Source organism: Dendrobates tinctorius, unplaced genomic scaffold, assembly GCF_039654945.1.
Source record: "Dendrobates tinctorius isolate UK_male_01 unplaced genomic scaffold, ASM3965494v1 ptg000254l, whole genome shotgun sequence".
NCBI classification, from domain to species: Eukaryota; Metazoa; Chordata; class Amphibia; order Anura; family Dendrobatidae; genus Dendrobates; species Dendrobates tinctorius.
In genome coordinates this window covers 17,366,751-17,392,316 of record NW_027361921.1, presented here as the reverse complement: position 1 = coordinate 17,392,316, position 25,566 = coordinate 17,366,751, and the positions used below count along the sequence as shown (strand labels likewise).

Below are 25,566 nucleotides of genomic sequence, written 5' to 3'. Positions count from 1 at the left end.
ACTCAGCACCCTCTCAAGTCATCAGTTGAAGTTGGCCAAATGAGGGACCAATTTGGGGCCTACTTTATCTCTGATGTAGGACGTGTGGAATGGCAAAATCAAATTGTGTAAAATTGTTTTCTTGTGTGTATGTTAATAAAAACCTGTTTTGATACCTGTACCGAGTGCACTCTGTTTTTATACACTCCAATACAATAATCACCTGCCCAGATGTCCCAATGAAATCAGGATGCTGTGTTTTGTGCATCATGAATTTACTAGGACTCCTGGCCAGGTGACTACATACACACAAGTTGTATGACCTTTATCAACTCTACTGTTTGTGTTCAATGTGCAGCGACGGTGGAGATAATACAACTAATATTTGTATCACATGGCCTGATGTTACAAATAGTGATTTTGGGATGCAATACCATCCTTCACTCTTTATGATACCTGGCCATGTGAGTATAAATATTATTTGTAGGATCTCCACTGTGGCTTCAGTATGAATGCAGAATGGAGAGATGATAAAGTTTATACAACTTCTACAATCCCCAGGCCTGGTGTCATGGTGAAGTTAGCACACCTGGGCAGGTGAATACACATGAGTTAAAACTTCAGCATCGCTCCAGTCTGCGTGCAATAGATAATGCCGACTGAAGTGACGCTGTAGGTTTACTCATATGTGTATTCAGCGGCCCAGGTGTGATAAATACTTATGATACGAGGCCAGGGTATTGTACATATGATGTGTATCTTCATTATCTCCTCAGTTTATTCACCACACTGTATAGAGGATGTGGTTAATTATAAGGTATATCTAGAATCCCATGGCCTTGTGTCACAAAGAGTGAAATGATGATGGTAAAAACGCACCATCCTCAATTCACTCTTTATGATGCCTGGCAAGGTAACAATAGATATGCCTTGCACTCAACACCATCCTCTTTTCAGTCTGTGCAATATTAGCAGACTGAAGAGACTGCAGGTGAAAATACAAGTCGTATATTTGTGTTTTTGACTACACATATCTCCAGGAATGACACAAGAAAAATGTGTCATTAATGGAGCTATGTGGTGGCAAAAACACTGTACGGCACAGTGTGTGTAGGCGGCGAAAAAAAATTAATCAAACAGTATTAGGGGAAACCAGGTTTTGACATTTATTAAAAAAAATAAAACAGGTTTTATTGGGAACGACATTTGGGGAAGATGGTGGCACGTTGGGGGTGTGGAGAGATGAGGAAGGGGTTCTAGGGGAAGGGGTGACAAGTTGGGGGGAAAGGAGCTCAGGGATTGAACTCGAGGCAGATTGAGACACAGTGTGAGGTGAGGGGGAGGGACAGTCAAAGTTTTCCTCTTTTTGTGTCTCCGGTGTGCTTGTGTGTCCTGCCTGAACCTCCTGTAGCTGGGTGACTGCCTTGATCTTTTTGACCGCCTGAAGCTGGGTGACCTTTGCTGCGTGGGAGCAAATATGGAATGGAGGTCCCCCGTTTGCTGCTGATGTTGCTGCTGCTGCTCGGTGGTGGCGGTGCCAGTGCTGGTCCTTACAGGAGGAGTGGCGACGGCAGTGCTGGTCCAGGCTGGAGGAGTGATGGTGGCAGTGCTGGTCCAGGCTGGAGGAGTGGTGGTAGTGGCGGTGCTCCAAGCAGGCGTGGTGGTGGCGGTGATCGTCCAGACAGGAGCAGCGCTTGCCATGGTGGTGGCGGTGGAGTGTCCAGCAGCACTCGACCTTGGGGTGGTGTAGTGGTGTCCGGCTTGGCTTGGAATGCAAGTGGCCGTGCAGTGGTTTGCAGCAGATGTCGGTAGTGAGGTGAAGCGAGTCACAGTTGGAAATAACACCACTGACTGCTGCACGTACTGACTCTGCTGCGTAGCCTGCAAGAAAGCATTGTTGCAGGCCTGCATCACAGTCAGCTGGAGATCTGGACTAAGGTGTTCCGCCATGGCCCGTTCAATTTGGTGGCAAAAATGGTGCGCTGGTCTGTTGAGGTCGGCTTGCAGACAGTCAAGGCGACTGTCGACAGACTGGAAGTGGTGGTCCATGTGGTTAAAACCGTTTTCCACTCTGTCTGACAGCGCCTTGAAGGCTTGCTGAAAGACCGAGCTCAAGTGAAGGAACTCAGGCATGACATTCCTGTCCGAGGCCCTCTGCCGCTGGCGGGAAGTGCCCGCAAAACCAGTGGCAGAGACCTGGGACAGGGGAACACCTGACTGACAGATTCCTGGTCTTCAGCTGTCTGTGTTGCTGACCTGCAAGATGCTTCTTGTCTGTCGGATGGCTGGGACGGGTCGTTCGATGAAGGACAGGTTGCAGGGTGCTGCTCCAGGTGCTGTGAAAAGAAAAGAAAAGCATTACTATCATGCATTTACAATAGTTAAAGCGCCAACTCCTGTAAAGTAGAAAAGCAGAGAGAAAAAAATACAATACAACAAAATACTTACGCTCTGGTCGCAAGGACCGGTCTTATGAACGCCAACGCCCTATGGTAGCGATATTTAGTCCTGACCCTCCTGACGAACATCCCTGTTGAAGCGGTCCTTCATCGAGCGCCAATGAGTTCTGACTTTGTTGACTGTAGAAAAAATAAATAAGAAAAATTAGACAATGCAGTGATGGGCAAATCACTAGCATCCCACACACCTTTGTGATCACGGCCAAGAGTCACTGCCGCATCACACAGCAATACAATAGACAATGCACTGATGACCATGATAACACAAATGTGTATGATGCTAGAATATATCTAGCATGACACACACCTGTGTGATCATGGCCAAAGTGACTGCGGCATCACACAGCAAAAAAATTTACACAATGCACTTTTGGCCATGATAACACAAATGTGTATGATGCTAGAAGCATCACACACCTGTGTGATCATGGCCAAGAGTCACTGCGGCATCACACAGCAATACAATAGACAATGCACTCACTGTTGGCCATGATAACACAAATGTGTGTGATGCTAGAATATATCTAGCATGAGACACACCAGTGTGATCACGGCCAAGTGTCACTGCCGCATCACAGAGCATTGAAATACTTACGAAAATCCTTGCGGACCCGGGGAGAGGCGTTGTCCCAGCCACCATCAGTGCTGTGGCCAACTCATTCCAGTGCCACCGGGTCACCACCTTGTCCGCGTGCTGCGGATCACGGCTGTCCCACAACGGAACTCGCTCCTGGACTAGATTGATTAGGGCATCATTGTCAAGGACGATTTCTTCGTCCTGTTGTGGAGCCTAGAAAAAAAAGAAAAACATTATAATCTTGGAAAGATTTGGAAATGAAAAAGATAGAAAAAGATACAGAAAAGAAGAAAGATTGAAGAAAAAAACAGGACAGAAAAAAGGCAGGGGAAAAAAAATATTAAAAAAAGGACATTCACAGTCAGTCTATACTTACAGGCCTTCTCCCCGCCGGCACTTGGCTTGGCTGCTCCTGCTGTTTGTCCTCACTTGCTGTGGCCGATGAGGTCTGAAAAAGAACAAATATTAATTTGCCACATGTGTACATGCAGCAGCGAATACTTACCCAAACTGTAGGGCAGGAAGATACTCCCTTCATGATCTGCTTGGGCCAGTTCACCTCGGGCCGGTGTGTACTCTTCTCCAGAAGACATGCTGCAATAAAAAAGAAATAGATTAGTGCATAATAAACTTAAAAAAGGACAGGCAGACTTTAGGTTTAGTACTCACATTATTAGTTGCTGCTATTCTCCATGCTCTCCAATGTCCTCTCTTCAGTCTGTAGATAGAGGTCTGCCAGTGCAAACACCTTTTATCTACACCACCCCCTAAACAATGTTTCTTTGTGTAAGAGGTGGTTTAAACCAGTGTCTAGACATGTTTACTCAAAAATCGCATGCGCTCAAAAGCGCAGGTGTGCGCATGTCCATGCACATACCTGTGACCCCATAGACTGTAATGTGTTATTTTGCCGCTTTCCGTGCGCACACTATCGCGTGCGTTTTTTTAGCGATGTTGGGCGGAACAAAAAATGCAACATGTTGCGTCTAGCGCATACCTGTAAAAAGTGCATGAAAATGCTGATGGACGCGTGAAAGCGCTAGACCATGTGCCCGCCATGTTAAACATAGGGGAGCATGCGCACGATGCGCTGCGTGAAAAAATGCTAATGTGAAACCAGCCTAACAATGTGACGTACGCTCCCCTAATGCACTAGAAATTACCCGGTGATAAAAATGTGTTTTTTTTTTATGCAAAAGAAAGATGTTACCTCCCTACCTATAAAGCTACTTTGTACGACTTTGTTTTCTCTAAAACAAAATGGGACGTCACCAAACACTGTAACGTCCGCTACTTTAACGCTATGAAACTACTCTGTACTACCATTTTTTTTTCCTAAAAAAACAATCAGACATCACTTACACTGCGACATCTGCCACGCTAATTAACTAAAAAACGCAATGGTCCCTTGGTGCAGACTTGGTGAGGAGTGATACTGATCAGAGTGCTGTGTCCACGCCAGAGCCTGGCGCAGGATGCTACACACGCAAAGAAAAGGCACAAAAAAGTGTGCTAAAAATTCATTTGGAAGTGGATGGGGTGACTGGAACATGAATTGGGGAGTTGCTGCCGCTGCTTGGATCACATATAGGTCACACAGCAGCCAGCACAGCGCAGGAGTCAGATCGCAGGAGGATCTTGGTATAAGAAACCAGAGATCGGTGGACGGATCACACTGACCACCAATGAATCTTTATCACAGGTACACAGGAGGGTTACACAACCACTCTGCACGCCAACTCTGAGGTAAAGATGGCGTGCAGAGCAGTGATCGCTATTTTAGGTTGGCCAAAGGGGTTAATCAGGCAAGGTAACATTGTGATCACCCCACCTATTGTAACGGCTTTGATTGGTGCAGCCAATCACAGGCGTTTGGGGTGGGGGGCATAAAGATCCCCTGGGCGACATGCCGGGATGGCCTTCTGTCAGTCAGCAGCCTTCATATCCCGGTCACTGTGCATTTATACGGCGCATGTCAAGAAGGGTGCCATAAGGAATACAATTTCTGCAAAAAAGAGCAAGCCTTTATATGGTAAAGTTGAAAAGTATAATGTTATGTCTCTTGGAAGGCAGGCATTAAAAATAACATCCTCAAAATGGCTGCAGCTCCCAATTGTTACAATATTTGTGCCAAATTCTTATTGAAAAAATGATTTTATTTCATTTCAGAACAACGTCCTGAGTGCAGTATTGCTTCTTCTGAAGGACCTGGACTCTGAAGGTTTGGAGATAGTTCAAAGGACTGCAGAAAATCGGATTCGTCAGCTACAGAGAAAAGAACGGCAGCAAGAAAGATAAAAGTCTCCAGGAGGCAGGTGCAGCCTGGGAACGTCCGCATTCACAATCAGCCCATGCATACATCATGACGAGATGAGCAAAATTAGCTTTGCCAACTGCCTCTTTAATCAGAACACTACGGAAGCGCTGATCATTCCGCTGCTTGTGCTTTAAAACATTGCATGCATGATCCGAAAATGTGTGCAGTGAACGGGCTGTACGTGGGCAGGATAACAGATGTATATTTTTAGACAGGTTGAAAAAGACTTTATTAAAGGCTAGACCTCTAGTCTCATGGCTTCTTCACCTTCCCCACAGTAAGGTAGAGTGAGATAGAAGTAACTCTGTGTGAGATATTGTATCCGCATGGAGAATGTTTGGGTAAACTAGTGCAATAAAAAGCCAAATTGTTAATGCTAAACGCCTCTGGTTTATTATTACTCCATTGTAACTATTAGATTAACACTTTATATTTATCAACTTTTGTGACAGTTTAAAATGCTAAGGAAATTTGGGATTAGTATGAAAATATAAAAGCCTTTCCACGGTGCAGTAATTTCTAATCTAATCAGTCTTCTGTCTCACATGTTGCTGTACAGATGTCCGCTCTATCAGTTTTGTAAGTCTCTATTATATACCGTAGACGGTCTCTAAAATGGTGAATAACAAATATTTGTGTCACTGTCAGATTGAAGTCAAGCACAGTGACAGTGTTAAGAAGATATAGATGTAGTGATCTTTTTTTTATGTTTCCATAAACCAGAAGTGACTTCTCAGATAGCGAGATTAGACCCTCCTAGTTTAGTGGATCTGTCAGACTAATATTATGCCTTGTCATATCACAACTATGGGTTGTATAATTCTGCCATTAGTTTGACTCTGATGTATTCAATCTCCCCTGCTTCTCCCTTCCTCCTGCACCAAGGTTATACTTCATAGGCTGATGTGCATGCATTTATGCCTGTCAATCTGTTCAGAGAGGGATGGGGGAAACACTTTCTTCATAAATCCATTGCACTCATGTAACTACAGCAACTATTACTATACAAATGTTTGGAGTCATTCAACCAGTTTTGATCAATTGATTTTACAAAACCTAATGGATGACTACCCAAAATGTTGTATATAAATAATTTAAATTATAATTAACCCCTTTCCTACATTGAACGTAATATTCCGTCCATGTGACCTGGGACCTAAGTCCCAAGGACGGAATATTATGTCACAGGCAGTCAGCGGCACTCACGGGGGGAGCGCAGCTGATTATCTCAGCTGACACCCAGCACTATGTGTCAGGGGAGGTCACGGACCGCCACCGGCACATTAATCCCTGGCAAACTGCGATCAAACATGATCGCAGTGTACCGGGGGCATAGGAGAGAAGCGCGCAGGGAGGGGGCTCCCTCCGTGCTTCCCTGCGACCCCCGGAGCGACGCGATGTGCTGCGTCACTCTGAGAGTCGTCCTCCCTGCAGGCCCCCGGATCCAATATGGCCCCGGGGGCCTTCGGGGCCCTGCAGAGAGGCGTCTTCCTCACTGCCTTCTGAGAGCAGGCAGGACGAAGCCTGCAGCAGTGCCTGTCAGATTGCCGATCTGACACAGCGCTGCTCTAAGTGTCAGATCGGCGATCTGACAAAAGACAGTGATGTCCCCCCGAGACAATATAATAAAGTAAAAAAAAAGAAAAAAAAACGTGTAAAAATAATTAAAAGAAATCACAAAATAAATTAAAAAAAAAAAAAAAATTCCCTATTAAATTCTTAATAACAATAAACAATAAACGTACACATATTTAATATGACCACGTCCGTTAAGACCTGCCCTATAAAACTATCCCACTAGTGAACCCCATTACTGAACCCCTTTAAAAAAAAAAACAAAGCAAATAACAATGCTTTATTATCATACCACCGAACAAAAAGTGCAATAACGCGCGATCAAAAACACGGATATGAATAAAACATGGTACCGCTGAAAACGTCATCTTGTCCCGCAAAAAACGAGCCGCCATACAGCATCATCAGCGAAAAAATTATAGCTCGCAGAATAAAGCGATGCAAAAATAATTATTTTTATATAAAGTTTTTTATTGCATAAAAGCAACAAAACGTAAAAAAAAGACAAATGAGGTATCGCTGTAATCGTACTGACCCAAAGAATAAAACCCCGTTATCGATTTTACCACACGCGGAACGGTGTAAACGCACCCCCCCAAAATAAATTCATGAAATGCTGGTTTTTGTTCATTCTGCGTCCCAAAAATCGGAATAAAAAGCGATCAAAAAATGTCACATGCCCAAAAATGGTACCAATAGAAACGTCAACTCGTCCCGCAAAAAATAAGACCTCAGCTGACTCGTTGGGTCAAAATACGTAAAAATTATAGCTCCCAAAATGTGGTGATTAGTGTTGAGCATTCCGATACCGCAAGTATCGGGTATCGGCCGATATTAGCGGTATCGGAATTCCGATACTTAATTCCGATACTTTTGTCATATCGGATTCCGGAATCGGAATCGGAATAGGAAGTTCCCATCATGCTATGAGCCTGCTTGCTTTGATTAAGCCAATGGGAATCCTCCGAAGTGTGGGCACATCCTGTTAGGCATGTAGGCATGTTAACTATTGGCATGGCTGTGATTGGCTGCCGAAATGATGTCATGATGCACTATAAAAGCCACCGCAGCCGCCATTTCTGGTCACTCTGCTGTGAATTCAGTTAGGGACAGGCTGCTGTAGAAGACTGTGAGGGACAGTTAGAAATAGCGATTCCACCAAACATCTAGTGCTTTACCCAGGCTACATAAACCACCACTGTAGCCTTCTTTGCCCTAGCAGCAGTGTTCACAGCTGTCTGCAAGGGCTGTGTGAGTGCAGCTCACGCTGTGGAGTGGGTCCTGCAGCCACGTCAGGCTGTAGGCCACCCAGTGTGATCACTGCTGCCTCATACATCTTTTATTTTTTGAGCTGCATTTTTTACATAATTTCAATCTAGTGTGCTTCCATCCGTATCCATATACGTTGGTTGCAAACACTAGTAGTAGACAGCGGAGCCTTTCTGCAGCCTTTCAGTGCTAGTGTCCACTTTGCTGCACTGTTCACGGCTGTCTGAGAGGTCTCTGACTGTGTGTGAGTGCAGCTCACGCTGAGTAGTGTGTCCTGCAGCTACGTCTGGCTGTAGGACGCTCAGCGTGCGTCAGTGCCTCACACATATTTTTATTTGAGTGCAGCTCATTTTTTCTTCTATTAGTGTGCATCCATCCGTCTCCATCTACGGTGGTTGCAAACACTATAAAGGAGTACACAGCGGAGCCTTTCTGCAGCCTGTCAGTGCCAGTGCCCACTTAGCTGCACTGTTGACGGCTGTCTGAGAGGCCTCTGACTGTGTGTGAGTGCAGCTCACGCTGAGTAGAGTGTCCTGCAGCTACATCTGGTTGTAGGACGCTCAACGTGCGTCACTGCCTCACACATATTTGTCTTTGAGTGCAGCTCATTTTTTCTTCTCCTATTAGTGTGCATCCATCCGTATCCATCAACATTGGTTGGTTGCAAACACTATATAGGAGTAGATAGAGGAGCCTTTTTTTCTGGCTTGTGCCCTGCCGGCGCAGCCAGATTAGTATTACCCAATTTTTTTGGAGCCTCATCTTTTGCATTGTAGGTTACCTGCCTGCATTGTAATAGCTCCAAAAAGTTGGTGATACTATCAGTTTCAATTCTTTGTTCACATACTTTGAGTTTGTTTCCAACAAAGAAACCACAAAAAAAGTTCACCAAACACTACATTTTGAACTTGTGTAGGCCACATCAGCTCCTATTAAAGTCTAGTCCACACACACACACACACACACACTTCATAAAATTAGTGTTTCTTGTACCTGTAACCAGCTGTTCAGGAATAAGCACACTAAGGCCCCCCTTTGTACTTTTTTGCCTATCTTAAGCAGTCTTGCAAGATGAAGAAGGCAGGGAGTAAGGCGCGTGGGCGTGGGCGTGGAGTTTCAGCAGGGAGAGGACGTGGGGATTCTGCAGGGAGAGGACGTGGGGATTCTACAGGTAGAGGACGTGGGGATTCTGGGCCTGCTGCGGGCACCAGTGGATCAGCATCCCCCAGTTTTAGCAGGCAACAGTCCTTTATGCGCAGCTTTGTAGGACCTCAACGTACCCCACTGCTGCGGGAGGAACAAATTGAAGCCGTTGTCGGATGGATGGCAGCTAACGCATCGACTTCAATTACTTCCGCATCCTCTCAGGGTCAGAGCACCGAAGAGCAACCATCTGTCTCTTCACCACCTGCCAAAGTGCCCAGGCAGTCAGAGAGACATGGACAGGAGCCATCACAGTCTCTACTTCTGTTCTCGGAATCTGTTGGCTTGGAAAGAGGGGGCCAGCCAAGCAGCATTCCTGAATGTGAAGAAGAGGGAGTATGCAGTGATGCGCAACTTCTTTGTCCCTCTGAATCTGAAGAGGCGAGTGGGCCAGTGCCTATGGTCAGCACACCTCAGTACGCATCAGATGATGACGAGACTCAGTTGCCACTTTCTGGTGCATACGGTGCTGGCGAGACAACCCCGGAGAAGCAGCTGTTTGAAGAGGGGAGGGAAGATGATGAGGTCCTTGACCCATCATGGCGTGAGCAACAGGAAGGTGGTGGGAGCAGCTCGGAGGAAGAGATTCCCCTACCGGCCAAAACAGGAGGCAGAGGGAGGGGGAAGACTTGGTTGCCTGTACCCTCCACTTCGGCACCTGTTAGGAGCATTCCTCCTTCCAAAGGCAAACCGGGCGCTCACAAGAGTTGCAGTGCGTGGTCCTTTTTTGACACAGTTGCAGATGACATTTGCTTTGTCAAATGCAAGCTGTGTCATCAGAGAGTCAAAAGAGGGAGAAATGTCAGCAACCTCAATACCACAAATATGTGGAAACATGTGCGCACCAAGCACGAGTTGGAGTTGCAGAGACACCCTGAAGACGTAGGCCAACGTACAGCACCACCTACCACCTCTTCAGTTCGTGTTGGGCCCTCTTCCTCCAGCTCACACACTGCTGGTTCGGCTTCCTCACAGGATCGCCAAGGAAGAACCTCTGCCACTGTTGTCCGGAGACCCTGTCAGATTACACCCATAGCAGCACGTTCCCATCCATCACAGCCATCGGTAGCACAGGCATGGGATAAAAGGCGCCCTTACTCGGCAAACCATCCCCGAGCACAGTCTCTGAATGCTGGCATTGCCAAACTTCTGGCAGTTGAAATGCTGTCATTCAGGCTGGTGGACACTGACACCTTCCGGGACTTAATGGCATTGGCAGTCCCCCAATACAACGTGCCCAGCCGCTTTTATTTCAGCAGGCGAGCCGTCCCTGCCCTGCAGAAACATGTTGAGGGCAAAATAAAACATGCGCTACTAAACGCCGTTAGTAGCAAGGTCCACCTGACCACCGATGCGTGGACCAGTAACCATGGACAGGCACGATACCTTTCCCTCACTGCCCACTGGGTCAATGTTGTGGAGCCGGGTACGGATCTGGAGAGTGGAGCTGTACGTGTTCTTCCAACGCCACGGATTGCAGGACTCCAGTCTGTACACATAGACTCCTCCTCCTACTCAAGTTCCTCAGAAACAGCAGAGCAGGAGCCTGTTACGACCGATATGAGCACAGCCGTGGCCAAACGTCAACAGGCTGTACTCAAATTAATTTCTTTGGGGAATCGAAGCCACACAGCGCAGGAGCTCTGGAATGCTATCAAGCTGGAGAGCGATGTGTGGTTTGGGCCAGCGAATCTCCAGCCGGGCTTGGTAGTGTGTGACAATGGCCGAAATCTGGTGGCAGCTCTTGGCCTAGGCAACCTCACACACATCCCATGTCTGGCACATGTGCTTAACTTGGTCGTGCAGAGCTTTCTGAGGGACTATCCGGATCTTGCTGCACTGTTGCACAAGGTCCGCATAGAGTGCGCTCACTTGCGACGTTCCAGCACGGCAAGATCGCGCCTCGCTGCTCTGCAGCGACGATTTGGCCTTCCGGAACATCGCATCATATGTGACCTACCCACCCGGTGGAATTCAACGTTACATATGTTGGAGCGGTTGTGTGAGCAGCAGGCAGCAGTCATGGAGTACCAGCTGCATCAGGCGCAAACAAGTCGCACTGTGCGCCGTTCACACTTCAGCACCATTGAGTGGGCCTCTATGAAGGACATCTGCCTCGTTTTGCGTGCCTTCGATGAATCCATGCGGATGGCGAGTGCAGATGATGCACTAGTCAGCATGACTGTCCCCCTTATCTGCCTGCTTCAACAAACACTGCAAGCACTAAGGGATGAGGTTTCAGAAGAGGTGGAGGATGAGGAGTCCCAAATGCCATCTGCTTCTGGACAGTCTGCGCTACGTGTTTCCTCACAAAGGCCTAGGCAGGGGACACTTTGTGAGGAGGATGAGGAGGAGTCGATGGAGGAGGAAGACATCTCTCCAGAGGAGGGAGGTACACAAACCTCTACTCAGTATGTACAGCGAGGGTGGGGTGATGCAGAGCAGGCCGAGGTCACGCCTCAAACAGGGGACAGCGGTTCTTTGGCAGTTGGGAGTCTGCAGCACATGGTTGATTTCATGCTGCAGTGCCTGAGAAACGACCGCCGCATCGCCCACATTCTCGTCTCGGCTGATTATTGGGTGTACACCCTCCTAGATCCTCGCTACCAGGACAGCGTACAAAGGCTCATACCAACGTTGAACCGGGAGCGTAAAATGCGGGAGTACGAAGAGTCACTGGTGCAGTCCATAATGTTTTCCATTCCACCCGACAGCATTGTTGCTAGTGCTTTACAAAGCAGCTCTGTGCGTCGAGGCAGTGGAGGAAACTCTGCACAAAGAGGGAGCAGAGGCAGCGCCGCAGCACAAGGCAAGACCACTATGGCCCAAATGTGGCAAAGTTTTGTGTGTCCACCACAATTGTCTACACCATCAGCGACGCCTCGAGTCAGCAGGAGGCAACGCTTCCGTCAGATGGTGTCAGACTACATGTCTTGCCCTGTCGCTGTACTCCCAGATGGCTCTTCCCCCTTCAAGTTTTGGGTCTCTAAGCTGGATACATGGCCAGAGCTTAGCCAGTATGCATTGGAGGTGCTGGCTTGCCCTGCTGCCAGTGTATTATCGGAACGTGTCTTTAGTGCCGCAGGTGGTGTACTAACAGACCGTCGCACGCGACTATCTTCCGATAATGTTGACCGGCTGACTTTTCTGAAAATGAACAAGGCCTGGATCTCCAAAGACTTTGCCATTCCTCTTACAGACTAAATTAGTGGTTGGCAACTGTATCCAGGTCTGCTGGTGTGTTCATTTTTCTACCACCTGAACTATAATCCCTTTGCTTCAACACAGCCAGTTGTCGCTCAGATGTGTCGTCTGCACAGAGAAACACACTAGCTCCTGTGTTAGTGGGGTTCAGTAATGCCAGCTGATCCCCTGCTGTGTGGACGGCAAAGTCACCAGCTCCATCAACATTCAAACCACTACTGATTTTTAACCGTGCCCAACTTAGGTCTCTGGCTCCACTGTCTCTACTATTTCCCCTGACCTCCAACCCCGCCATCTACATCTCTGAAGTGGCGTCAGCACAATCTACACTTGTTCCTGTGTTCCTGTGGCTCAGTCCCATCAGTTTATCCCCTGATGTGTGTCCGGCAAGGTCTCCTGCTCTGTCCACATTCCCATAACCAGTAGTGGGAATGAGGACAGAGCTGGCGAACTTGCCGGACAAACATCAGGGGATCAACTGACGGGACTGAGCACCAGTAACACAGGAACAAGTGTAGATTGTGCTGACGCCACTTCAGAGATGTAGCTGGCGGGGTTGGAGGCCAGGGTAAATAGTAGAGACAGTGGAGCCAGAGGCCTAAGTGGAGCATGGTTAGAATCAGTAGTAGTCCACAACCTCCATAAAAACCGCTGCCCATTGGCCTCTGCATGCGGCATGCGTAATCCTGGGCTCCAACTGCTTCAGTTGGTGTTCAGAAGTGTCATCTCCACAGAGCCAAACACATTCGTTAGAGTGTTAGTGGGGTTCAGCACTGCCAGCTGTTCCCCTGCTGTGGAGATGGCAAGTCTCCTGCTGCCTTCACCTGCCAAAATCCAGTAGGCCACAGCCTGCTCCTCGCCTAATCCTGGGCTCCAACAGCGTCAGTTGGTGTTCAGAAGTGTCGTCTCCACAGAGCCAAACACATTCGTTAGAGTGTTAGTGGGGTTCAGCACTGCCAGCTGTTCCCCTGCTGTGGAGATGGCAAGTCTCCTGCTGCCTTCACCTGCCAAAATCCAGTAGGCCCCAGCCTGCTCCTCGCCTAATCCTGGGCTCCAACAGCGTCAGTTGGTGTTCAGAAGTGTCGTCTCCACAGAGCCAAACACCTTCGTTAGAGTGTTAGTGGGGTTCAGCACTGCCAGCTGTTCCCCTGCTGTGGAGATGGCAAGTCTCCTGCTGCCTTCACCTGCCAAAATCCAGTAGGCCCCAGCCTGCTCCTCGCCTAATCCTGGGCTCCAACAGCGTCAGTTGGTGTTCAGAAGTGTCGTCTCCACAGAGCCAAACACCTTCGTTAGAGTGTTAGTGGGGTTCAGCACTGCCAGCTGTTCCCCTGCTGTGGAGATGGCAAGTCTCCTGCTGCCTTCACCTGCCAAAATCCAGTAGGCCCCAGCCTGCTCCTCGCCTAATCCTGGGCTCCAACAGCGTCAGTTGGTGTTCAGAAGTGTCGTCTCCACAGAGCCAAACACCTTCGTTAGAGTGTTAGTGGGGTTCAGCACTGCCAGCTGTTCCCCTGCTGTGGAGATGGCAAGTCTCCTGCTGCCTTCACCTGCCAAAATCCAGTAGGCCCCAGCCTGCTCCTCGCCTAATCCTGGGCTCCAACAGCGTCAGTTGGTGTTCAGAAGTGTCGTCTCCACAGAGCCAAACACCTTCGTTAGAGTGTTAGTGGGGTTCAGCACTGCCAGCTGTTCCCCTGCTGTGGAGATGGCAAGTCTCCTGCTGCCTTCACCTGCCAAAATCCAGTAGGCCCCAGCCTGCTCCTCGCCTAATCCTGGGCTCCAACAGCGTCAGTTGGTGTTCAGAACTGTCGTCTCCACAGAGCCAAACACCTTCGTTAGAGTGTTAGTGGGGTTCAGCACTGCCAGCTGTTCCCCTGCTGTGGAGATGGCAAGTCTCCTGCTGCCTTCACCTGCCAAAATCCAGTAGGCCCCAGCCTGCTCCTCGCCTAATCCTGGGCTCCAACAGCGTCAGTTGGTGTTCAGAAGTGTCGTCTCCACAGAGCCAAACACCTTCGTTAGAGTGTTAGTGGGGTTCAGCACTGCCAGCTGTTCCCCTGCTGTGGAGATGGCAAGTCTCCTGCTGCCTTCACCTGCCAAAATCCAGTAGGCCCCAGCCTGCTCCTCGCCTAATCCTGGGCTCCAACAGCGTCAGTTGGTGTTCAGAAGTGTCGTCTCCACAGAGCCAAACACCTTCGTTCAAGTGTTAGTGGGGTTCATCATTGCCAGCTGATCCCCTGCTGTGGAGATGGCAGTCTCTCCTGCTGTCTCCGCATTACAAAGACAGTAGGCCTCTGCCTACACCCTCCTATTTCCTGGGCTTCAACACAGCCAGTTGTAGTTCGGAAGTGCCGTCCACACGGAAAGAGATACTTGCTCCCGTGTCTCAGTGGGGTTCAGTAACGTCAGCTGATCCCCTGCTGTGTGGATGGCAGTCTCTCCTGCTGTAAACTCATTCAAAATACAGTAGGCCTCTGCCTACACCCTCCTATTTCCTGGGCTTCAACACAGCCAGTTGTAGTTCGGAAGTGCCGTCCACACGGAAAGAGATACTTGCTCCCGTGTCTCAGTGGGGTTCAGTAATGTCAGCTGATCCCCTGCTGTGTGGATGGCAAAGTCTCCTGCTGCCTACACAGTCGTACCACTACTGATTTTTAACCGTGCTCCAATTAGGCCTGTGGCTCCACTGTCTCTCGTATTTCCCCTGTCCTCCAACCCTGCCAGTTACAGCTCCGAAGTGGCGTCTGCACAATCCACACTTGTTCCTGTGTTACAGGTGTTCAGTCCGGTCAGTTAATCCCCTGATGTGTGTCCGGCAATGTCGCCTGCTCTGTCCACATTCCCATTATGGGAATGTGGACAGAGCAGGCGACATTGCCGGACACACATCAGGGGATTAACTGACCGGACTGAACACCTGTAACACAGGAACAAGTGTGGATTGTGCAGACGCCACTTCGGAGCTGTAACTGGCGGGGTTGGAGGACAGGGGAAATACGAAAATCAGTGAAGCCACAGGCCTAAGTGGAGCTTGGTTCAAATTAGTAGTCTACAACCGATCTTAAAATTTCTTCAATGCAGCCTAAGCCTGCTCCGTGCTTGTCCCTGGGCTTCAACACAGCCAGTTGTTGCTCGGAAGTGCCGTCTTCACAGAGTAAAACACTAGCTCCTGTGTTTGTGGGGTTCAGTAACGTCAGCTGTTCCCCTGCTGTTTTGATGGCAATCTGTCCTGCTGCCTCCCAATTGACAGCACATCAGGCCTCAGCCTGCTAAGTGCTTGTCCTGGGCTCCAACATCGCCAGTTGCTGCTCATAACTGACTTTGGCACGGGTACTCCCTCCTGCCCAGCTTGGTTCCAGCCCTGCCTGCTGTTTCCGGGAAGTGTCAATGTCAGTTTGCCACCCCAAGTTGCCATGTCGTGTTGCGGTTGGGTTAGCCGAGGCTAGGGTGCCAGCAGTTTAGGTGCTTCCTATGTGGACTGCGGGTTCTGGTAAGAAAGGTTTGTTCCATAGTGCCAGTAGGACAAGCACCCCCTGTAGGACTGTGTGATTCGGTAACTGCGGCCAGCTTGCGGCATGCCAACTTTGCTTTTCAGGGGTAACTTCTGATACCCCTCCGGGTTCCAGCACCGTCAGCTGGTTCTCATCAGAGCCTTTGGCCTAGGTGCCTCCATCTCGGTATCCGAGTTCCGGCAACGTCTGCTGGTCCTTGGTAGTGCTTTGTAGCACAGGTACCTCCTGCTTAGTAACCGGGTTCCAGCACCGTCAGCTGGTCCTCGGTTGTGCCATTGGCTCTTATTCCTTCTGCTGCCCCTCCGGGTGCCAGCACTGTCAGCTGGTCCTCGCTATTTCCATTTGCTCTTGCAGCTTATGCTACCCCTCCGGGTTCCAGCACCGTCAGCTGGTTCTCGTCAGAGCCTTTGGCCTAGGTGCCTCCATCTCGGTATCCGAGTTCCGGCAACGTCTGCTGGTCCTTGGTAGTGCTTTGTAGCACAGGTACCTCCTGCTTAGTAACCGGGTTCCAGCACCGTCAGCTGGTCCTCGGTTGTGCCATTGGCTCTTATTCCTTCTGCTGCCCCTCCGGGTGCCAGCACTGTCAGCTGGTCCTCGCTATTTCCATTTGCTCTTGCAGCTTATGCTACCCCTCCGGGTTCCAGCACCGTCAGCTGGTTCTGGTCAGAGCCTTTGGCCTAGGTGCCTCCATCTCGGTATCCGAGTTCCGGCAACGTCTGCTGGTCCTTGGTAGTGCTTTGTAGCACAGGTACCTCCTGCTTAGTAACCGGGTTCCAGCACCGTCAGCTGGTCCTCGGTAGTGCCATTGGCTCTTGTTCCTTCTGCTGCCCCTCCGGGTGCCAGTACCGTCAGCTGGTTCAAGAGGACAAAGAACAGGAAGACAACCACCAAGATGCAGAACAACAAGAGAGAGAAGACAAAGAAGCATAAAAAAAACAAAGCAGAAGAACATTAAGCATAAGACTAATACTCTGAGCAAATGATATTATCTTATTTATAAGCAGAAGAAGACTAAGCAGTGTATGGGGGTGAGTCCGTTCCTCCTCGTGGTGCCCCTGGAAAAGGCCTGCTGCTGCAGGCCAAACTGAATGCGGACAAATCCTGTTGTAAATCTTTTGTGACAGGCAGAACGGAAGGTGTAAACTTCTAACTTTTCTAGATAACAACTACAGGAATGCCTGACACAAACAAGAATATGATGAAGAAGAATAGGAAGAAGATGAAGAAGCTGAATATGTAGAATAATAATTGTTGAATAAGAAGAATATGAAGAATGTAAGAAAAGGAAGAAGAAGAAGAAGAAGGTAAAAAAAGGAAGAAGAAGAAGGTAAAAAAAGGAAGAAGAAGAAGGTAAAAAAAGGAAGAAGAAGAAGAAGAAGAAGGTAAGAAGAAGAAGGTAAGAAGAAGAAGAAGAAGAAGGTAAGAAGAAGAAGGTAAGAAGAAGAAGAAGGTAAGAAGAAGAAGAAGAAGAAGGTAAAAAGAAGAAGAAGAAGAAGGTAAAAAGAAGAAGAAGAAGAAGAAGAAGAAGGTAAAAAGAAGAAGAAGAAGGTAAAAAGAAGAAGAAGAAGGTAAAAAGAAGAAGAAGAAGGTAAAAAGAAGAAGAAGAAGGTAAAAAGAAGAAGAAGAAGAAGAAGGTAAAAAAAGGAAGAAGAAGAAGGTAAAAAAAGGAAGAAGAAGAAGGTAAAAAAAGGAAGAAGAAGAAGAAGAAGGTAAAAAAAGGAAGAAGAAGAAGGTAAAAAAAGGAAGAAGAAGAAGGTAAAAAAAGGAAGAAGAAGAAGAAGGTAAAAAAAGGAAGAAGAAGAAGGTAAAAAAAGGAAGAAGAAGAAGGTAAAAAAAGGAAGAAGAAGAAGAAGAAGGTAAAAAAAGGAAGAAGAAGAAGAAGAAGGTAAAAAAAGGAAGAAGAAGAAGAAGAAGAAGAAGGTAAAAAAAGGAAGAAGAAGAAGAAGAAGAAGAAGAAGAAGAAGAAGAAGAAGAAGAAGAAGAAGAAGAAGAAGAAGAAGAAGAAGAAGAAGGTAAAAAAAGGAAGAAGAAGAAGAAGAAGGTAAAAAAAGGAAGAGGAAGAAGAAGAAGAAGAAGAAGAAGAAGAAGAAGGTAAAAAAAGGAAGAAGAAGAAGGTAAAAAAAGGAAGAAGAAGAAGGTAAAAAAAGGAAGAAGAAGAAGGTAAAAAAAGGAAGAAGAAGAAGAAGAAGAAGAAGGTAAAAAAAGGAAGAAGAAGAAGGTAAAAAAAGGAAGAAGAAGAAGAAGAAGAAGGTAAAAAAAGGAAGAAGAAGAAGAAGAAGAAGGTAAAAAAAGGAAGAAGAAGAAGAAGAAGAAGAAGGTAAAAAAAGGAAGAAGAAGAAGGTAAAAAAAGGAAGAAGAAGAAGAAGAAGAAGAAGGTAAAAAAAGGAAGAAGAAGAAGAAGAAGGTAAAAAAAGGAAGAAGAAGAATGTAAAAAAAGGAAGAAGAAGAAGAAGAAGGTAAAAAAAGGAAGAAGAAGAAGAATGTAAAAAAAGGAAGTAGAAGAAGAAGAAGAAGAAGAAGAATGTAAAAAAAGAAGAAGAAGAAGAAGAAGAAGAATGTAAAAAAAGGAAGAAGAAGAAGAAGAATGTAAAAAAAGGAAGAAGAAGAAGAAGAAGAAGAAGAAGAAGAAGAAGAAGAAGAAGAAGAATGTAAAAAAAGGAAGAAGAAGAAGAAGAAGAAAGAAGAAGAAGACATACATGTATGGCAAAATATAAATGAGGCTAACATAGTCAATATCTTTGTAACTCCTAACATCTTTAAAAAAAAAGTTTAATTCCTGCTATTCCATTTGATTGGGCTAAACCTCTATGGCTTTAATGTCTCCTCCACCTCCCACAATACATTCTACATTATTCTTAGTTGTTTTTCTTCATGTAGAATTAACCTACAAGGAAAGAAAGGTTTTTTTTTAATTCCGATATTTTGGCCCCATTGACTTGCATTGGTTCCCGGTATCGGAATCGGCGATACCGATACTTTTTTTTAAGATCGGCCGATCCATTCCGATCCGATATTTTCAAGTATCGGCTGGTATCGCTCAACTCTAGTGGTGATGCAAAAACTATTTTTACAATAAAAAGCGTCTTTTAGCGTGTGACAGCTGCCAAACATAAAAACCCGCCATAAATAATAAATCAAACCCCCCTTTATCACCCCCTTAGTTAGGAAAAATAATAAAATTAAAAAAAAAATTTATTTCCATTTTCCCGTTAGGGTTAGGTCTAGGGCTGAGATTAGGGTTAGGGGTGTGTTGGAGTTAGGGTTGGAGTTAGAATTGGGGGTTTCCACTGTTTGGGCACATCAGAGGCTCTCCAAACGCAACATGGCGTTTGATCTCAGTTCCAGCCAAAAAAGTCAAATGGCCTGCTTCCCTTCCAAGCTCTGCCATGCATCCAGATAGTGGTTTACCCCCACATATGGGGTATCAGTGTACTCAGGACAAATTGCACAATAAGTTTTGGGGTCCTGTTTCACTTGGGAAAATAAAAATTGTGGGTGAAAAGATCATTTTTGTGGAAAAAATGTTTTAATTGTACGGCTGTACGTTATAAACTTCTGTGAAGCCCCTGGGGGTTCAAAGTTCTCACCATTTCCTTGGGGGGTCTAGTTTCCAAAATGGGGTCACTTGTGGGGGGGTTTCCACTGTTTAGGCACATCAGGGGCTCTCCAAACATGACATGGCGCCCGATCTCAATTACAGACAATTTTGCGTTGAAAAAGTCAAATGGCGCTCGTTCCCTTCCGAGCTCTGTCATGCACCGAAACAGTGGTCCCCCCCCCACATATCAGGTATCAGCGTACTCAGGACAAATTGCACAATAACTTTTCCAGTCCAATTTCTCCTGTTACCCTTGATAAAATAAAAAAAAATTGGACCTGAAGTAATTTTTTTTGTGAAAAAAGTGAAATGTTCATTTTTTTTAAACATTCAAAAAATTCCTGTGAAGCACCTGAAGGGTTAATAAACTTCTTGAATGTGGTTTTGAGCACCTTGAGGGGTACAGTTTCTAGAATGGTGTCACTTTTGGGTATTTTCTGTCATATAGACCCCTCAAATTGACTTCAAATGTGATGTGGTCCCTAAAAATAAAATGGTGTTGTGAAAAGGAGAAATCGCTGGTCAACTTTTAACCCTTATAACTTCATAACAAAAAAAAATTTGGTTCCAAAATTGTGCTGATGTAAAGTAAACATGTGGGAAATGTTACTTATTAAGTTTCTTGTGTGCCATATCTCTGATTTAAGGGCATAAATATACAAAGTTGGAAAATTGCGAAATTTTCAAAATTTTTGCCAAATTTTTGTTTTTTTCAAAAAAATGCAAGTTATTTCAGTGAAATTTTACCACTGACATGAAGTACAATATGTCACGAGAAAACAACGTCAGAATCGCTGAGATCCATGGAATCGTACCAGAGTTATTACCTCGTAAAGGGTCAGTGGTCAGAATTGTAAAAATTGGCCTGGGCATTAACGTGCAAACCACCCTTGGGAGTAAAGGGATTAATTAAATGTAAATATAATAAAAGGGAGAGCTCATCAATGATAAATAGAAGGGTCTAGAATGAATTGGTCACTCCCATAGACATATTACTTTTTATGCAGTCCAGTGCGATGGGCGCCTCTGTTCTTGATCCGACGCCTCCTCTCTTCCTGCAATCGATGACCTTCGTCCCTTCTTCATGTGGATGATGTGTCCTTTGGCGTCCACACAGTGTCTCCCATCGCACTCTTGCAGAGGCACCCTTCTTTCTGCCCTTCTGAGGTCATAGCAAAGCACTGTAGTGCGTATTTGCAAGAAAAAGCCAAAGAGCGCTGGTAACTCGAAGGTAATGTGGGTGCATGCACAGTGGAGTACTTTGTTCTGCCCTCAGCAGGGCAGAGAGGAGGGCACCTGCGCAAGAGCACAATGGGGGGACACTGTGGATGAAGTAGGACACGTCATCTACATGATGCAGGGAAGGAGGACGGTGACCTCATGAAGAGAGGAGGTACTGGAATACCTACCAGACAGCTTGTCTGTGAGTACAATAAAAATCTTTTTTTGATCCTTATTTAGCAAATTAGGGACATATATACAGCATCCTAGAATGCTGTAACGGGGCTGAAAGATGTTGGCCACACATCCTATTGGGAAATCTTGGTGACAGGTTCCCTTGGAGTATATACACAACTCATCAGCAAGCTGCACTGCGCAAAAAAGTATACATACTATTAAAAAGTTAAAGTACATCAAAATATGTTAAAGGGAGCCTGTCACCAGTTTTGGCAGATATAAATTACGGCAATCACCCTTACAGGGCTGATATACAGCATTCTATAATGCTGTATATCTGCCCGCAACCCAACCTGGAAGAGAAGAAAAATAACTTTAATTATATTCACCTGCTGTCCGGTCCGAGGGATGTTGTTCTTCTTGGTCCGGCGACTGCTATCTTCTTCGATGCTGCCCTCCTGCTTGCTTCATGTGGATGACACATCCCAGCGTCATCCACACAGTCTCCTCGGCATCGCACTCGAGCGCAGGTGTACTTATCTGCCTTGTTGAGGGTTTGAGCAAAGTACTGCAGTGCACAGGTGCAGGGGCTCTTTAACCTTTCCCAGTGCCTCCATACTGCAGTACTTTGCTCTGCCCTCAACAGGGCAGAGAAGTATGCCTGCGCAGGAGCACAGTGCTGAGGAGACTGTGGAAGACGCAGGGACGCATCATCCACACAAAGCAAGCAGGAGGGCGGCATTGCAAGAAGATGGGAGGCGCTGGACCAAGAAGGGTGACAAGCCTCAGGCCGGACCGCCCAGCAGGTGAGTATAATAAAAGTAATTTTCCTTCTCTTCAAGTTTGGGTTGGGGGCATATATACAGCATTATAGAATACTGTATATCAGCCTTCAAAAGTGATGGCCGTATCTTATATCGGCCAAAAGTGGGGACAGGTTCCCTTTAAATAGAAACTTTTCTAAGATAAGTATACTTACCGTATATACTCGTGTATAAGCCGACCCGAGTTTAAGCCGACCCCCCTAATTTTGCCACAAAAAACTGGGAAAGCTTATTGACTTGTGTATAAGCCTAGGGTGGAAAATGCAGCAGCTACTGGTAAATTTCAAAAATAAAAATAGAAACCAATAAAAGTAAAATTAATTGAGACATCAGTAGGTTGAATGTTTTTGAATATCCATATTGAATCGGGAGCCCCATATAATGTTCCATACAGTTCATGATGGCCCCATGAATGCTCCATACAAAATACGCTCCATACAAAATACACCCCATATAATGCTGCACAAAGGTTAATAATGGCCCCATAAGATGCTCCATAGACTAATGTGCTGCATATGCTGCTCCATAAAGGTTATGGCCACAAAAGATGCTCCATAGAATAATACGCCCCTTATGCTGCTCCATAAATTATGCCCCCATATGCTGCACCATAGAATGTGCCCCCATATGCTGCGCCATAGATTATGCCCCCATATGCTGCTGCAAAGAAAAAAAAATGACATACCTCTCTGTCGGCGGGGGCCCGATGCCGGTTTCACTACTGGCTCAGGACCCCGGCACCTGAGATATTCACCTGTCCCCAGTCCAATGCTGCTTGCCGCTGTCTGTCGCGTCCTCTGTCAGTGACTGTTCAGGCAGCAGAGGGCGCAGCGCGCACTATGTTACCGTGCCCTCTGCTGTCTGTACGTCACTGACAGAGTACTCGGCGAGCAGCGTTGGAACGGGGATAGGTGAATATTGCATATACTTATCCCCTCCTGGCGCGGTCTCTGCAGCTTTCCTTCTCCCAGTCTCCCGTCCTGCAGCGGTCACGTGGTACCGCTCATTAAAGTCATAAATATGCGCATATTCATGACTTTAATGAGCGGTACCACGTGACCACTGCAGGAAGGAAAGGAGACCATGGGAGAAGCGGGGGAGCTGAAGAGACATGCTGGGGGGTCTGTTATTCTGTTATGAATGGGTCACCGAGGAGAAAAAAACAAAACAAGCTAAGTCACAGAAAACCAGAGAGGTTGGTAACTAGCAGAGTGCAGATCCCTGATCCTACCACACAACTAGCAGCAGCCGTGGAGCGTACCTACGATGTTCCTAGACGCTTCGTCACAGCCGGAGGACTAAATAAGCCTGAAGTATGAAAAGGGGAAAACTAACTGCCCCAGAGCAGACCCCAAAGGAATAGATACCTCCCCACACATGTATTGACGGTGAAACAAGATGAAGGCACAAACACAGGCAGGAAAATAGGCTGAGCAAACGATGGGGCCCAAACTAACTAGAAAGGAAAGGAAAGACACTGTCTGCAACCTGGAAAAAACCCTACAAAAATAATGTCCAACACTTCTGATAGCAAAATTAACCCTGAAGTCACTAGACTTCTCCCACTATATCAGCACTCTGAAATATTCTGAGACAGAGCAAAAAGAGACCAAACTAGTAAGGGACAAAAAGCAAATTGGCAAAATACTGATAAATAAGAGTGGAAATTCAGCACAGCCCCAGCCGGGGCTGGCTGACCACACAAAAAACTGAATAGACCAACAAAATCAAGTGTGAACATTAGCAGAAAAACTTAGCTTTAGATGACTGGAGCAGAGCTGAAAACCAAGAGCTGACAAGCCAGAAGGAATCACCAGCAACTGAATAGGGCGTCGGCTGTCTTAAATCCAATCTGAGACTCCTGAGGTCCAATCGTCATCCTCATTCTCAGGTGGCAGATCTCCACCGATCAAATCAGCCTCACTACCTCCTATTACCACCAGAGGGAGTCTGGAAGGAGAACTCAAAACTGGTGAATCAGAGAATGAACTCACAACAGGGGTCAGTATGAGCTGAGACCCCCGCTCCCCCAACGACCCACTGGTGTATGACTTGCGTATAAGCCGAGAGGGGGACTTTCAGCCCCAAAAAATGGGCTGAAAATCTCAGCTTATACGCGAGTATATACGGTAATTAAATTTATATATCACAATAGTGCATATGGACATATTAAGTCTTCATGCTCAGTGGCTACAATTAGTAAATTGCATAGTATCATTCAATAGGAAGGAATATACAGTTGTGTGAAAGTGTTAACCCCCTTCCGAATTTCATATTGTTTGCATGTTTGTCACACTTAAATATTTCAGATCACCAAACAAATTTAAGTATTAGACAAAAATAACACAAAATGTAGTGTTTAAATGAAGGTTTTCCTTATTAAGGGAAAAAAATCCAAATCTACTTGGCCCTGTGTGAAAAATTGATTGCTCCCACCCCCTCTTAACCACATTTAAAAAGTAAATTAACTGTGCTTTATCACATATTTGGGAAGTTAAGTTCAAATTCTCTAGCCAGATCTGATTACCGCTACAAGAAATCACTTAAATAGGACCTGCCTGACAAAGTGAAATAGACCGAAAGGTCCTCAAAAGCTAGACATCATGTCGCAATCCAAAGAAATTCTGGAACAAATAAGAAGCAAAGTAACAGATCTATCAGTCTGGAAAAGATTATAAAACCATTTCTAAAGCTTTGGGACTCCATAGAACCGCAGTGAGAGTGTCAGGAACACCGCACTGCATTTGCTCACTGAGCCAGTGCGCGTGTCCTGAGTAAAACAAACTGCTCAGAGATACCTGTGGAGCGGGCAGCAGCGGTGAAGATGCGTGCTTCAGACTAGCAGGACTTAAAGCACGTGACTGCTGGGGGCTTGGCCTATGCTCCACAGAGCTAGGAGCTATAGGAAAACTAGAAAGGTAACTACGGGACAAAGTTACCAAGGGGCATAAACCAGATCAAGCTGGGGTCAAAACATGAGATAGCACGACAGTACCAAAGGGTTTAGACAGAACGGATAGTCAGGACGTAGCAATAGATCAGAAAACCAGAACGGGCAATAGACGGTACAATAGGGACAAACTGTAACGGAGTAACAATAGCCAAGCCTGGAGGGCAGAACCAGAGAAGACAATAGTACCAAAACGTGAGACAGAGAACAGAGTGAGGGGACAGAACGGGTCATACACGGGAATCAAACAAGCAATGCAGTATACACACACACCAGGGGGGTCAGACGCACAGCCAGAATAACAGTATAGCTGACAGGGAATCCTAGTCTGGAGTGAGTATAAATACCCCTCCCAGATCCAAAGGGATGCCAGCAAAATTAACCCTGAGAAAACAGGACATTAACCATGTCCTAACCATGACAGAGAGCCATTATCCACAAATGGCAAAAATGTGGAACAGCAGTGAAGCTTCCCAGGACTGGCCGGCCAACCAGTTATGCAAGTTGAGAAAAAGACCTAGGTTCATCAAATTTAACCTTTCTCCAGCAATTGTACATTTTCTCACTAATTTAGCTGTAACCCACAATGTTATGTGTATTGAGGAAATCATCCATCCCTTTTTTAAAGGCTGTTATTGTGTCTACCATTACTACCTATTGTTGTAGGGCATTTCACATTCTGACTTTTCTAACAGTTAAGAATCCTTTCT

General features: G+C 46.5%; 1 protein-coding gene across 3 annotated transcripts in view; it reads left to right on the top strand.

Annotated features, from left to right (window-relative positions):
* Positions 1-5,713, top strand: part of CFAP410 (cilia and flagella associated protein 410) — a 154,583-nt gene extending 148,870 nt beyond the window's left edge. For all 3 annotated transcript variants that reach the window (XM_073558206.1, XM_073558207.1, XM_073558208.1), the window contains one exon: positions 5,185-5,713. In XM_073558206.1, coding sequence (XP_073414307.1) covers positions 5,185-5,313 — 129 coding nt within the window. In that variant the 3' untranslated portion in view covers positions 5,314-5,713. The remainder of the gene's footprint in view (positions 1-5,184) is intronic.
* Positions 5,714-25,566: the final 19,853 nt, after the last annotated feature.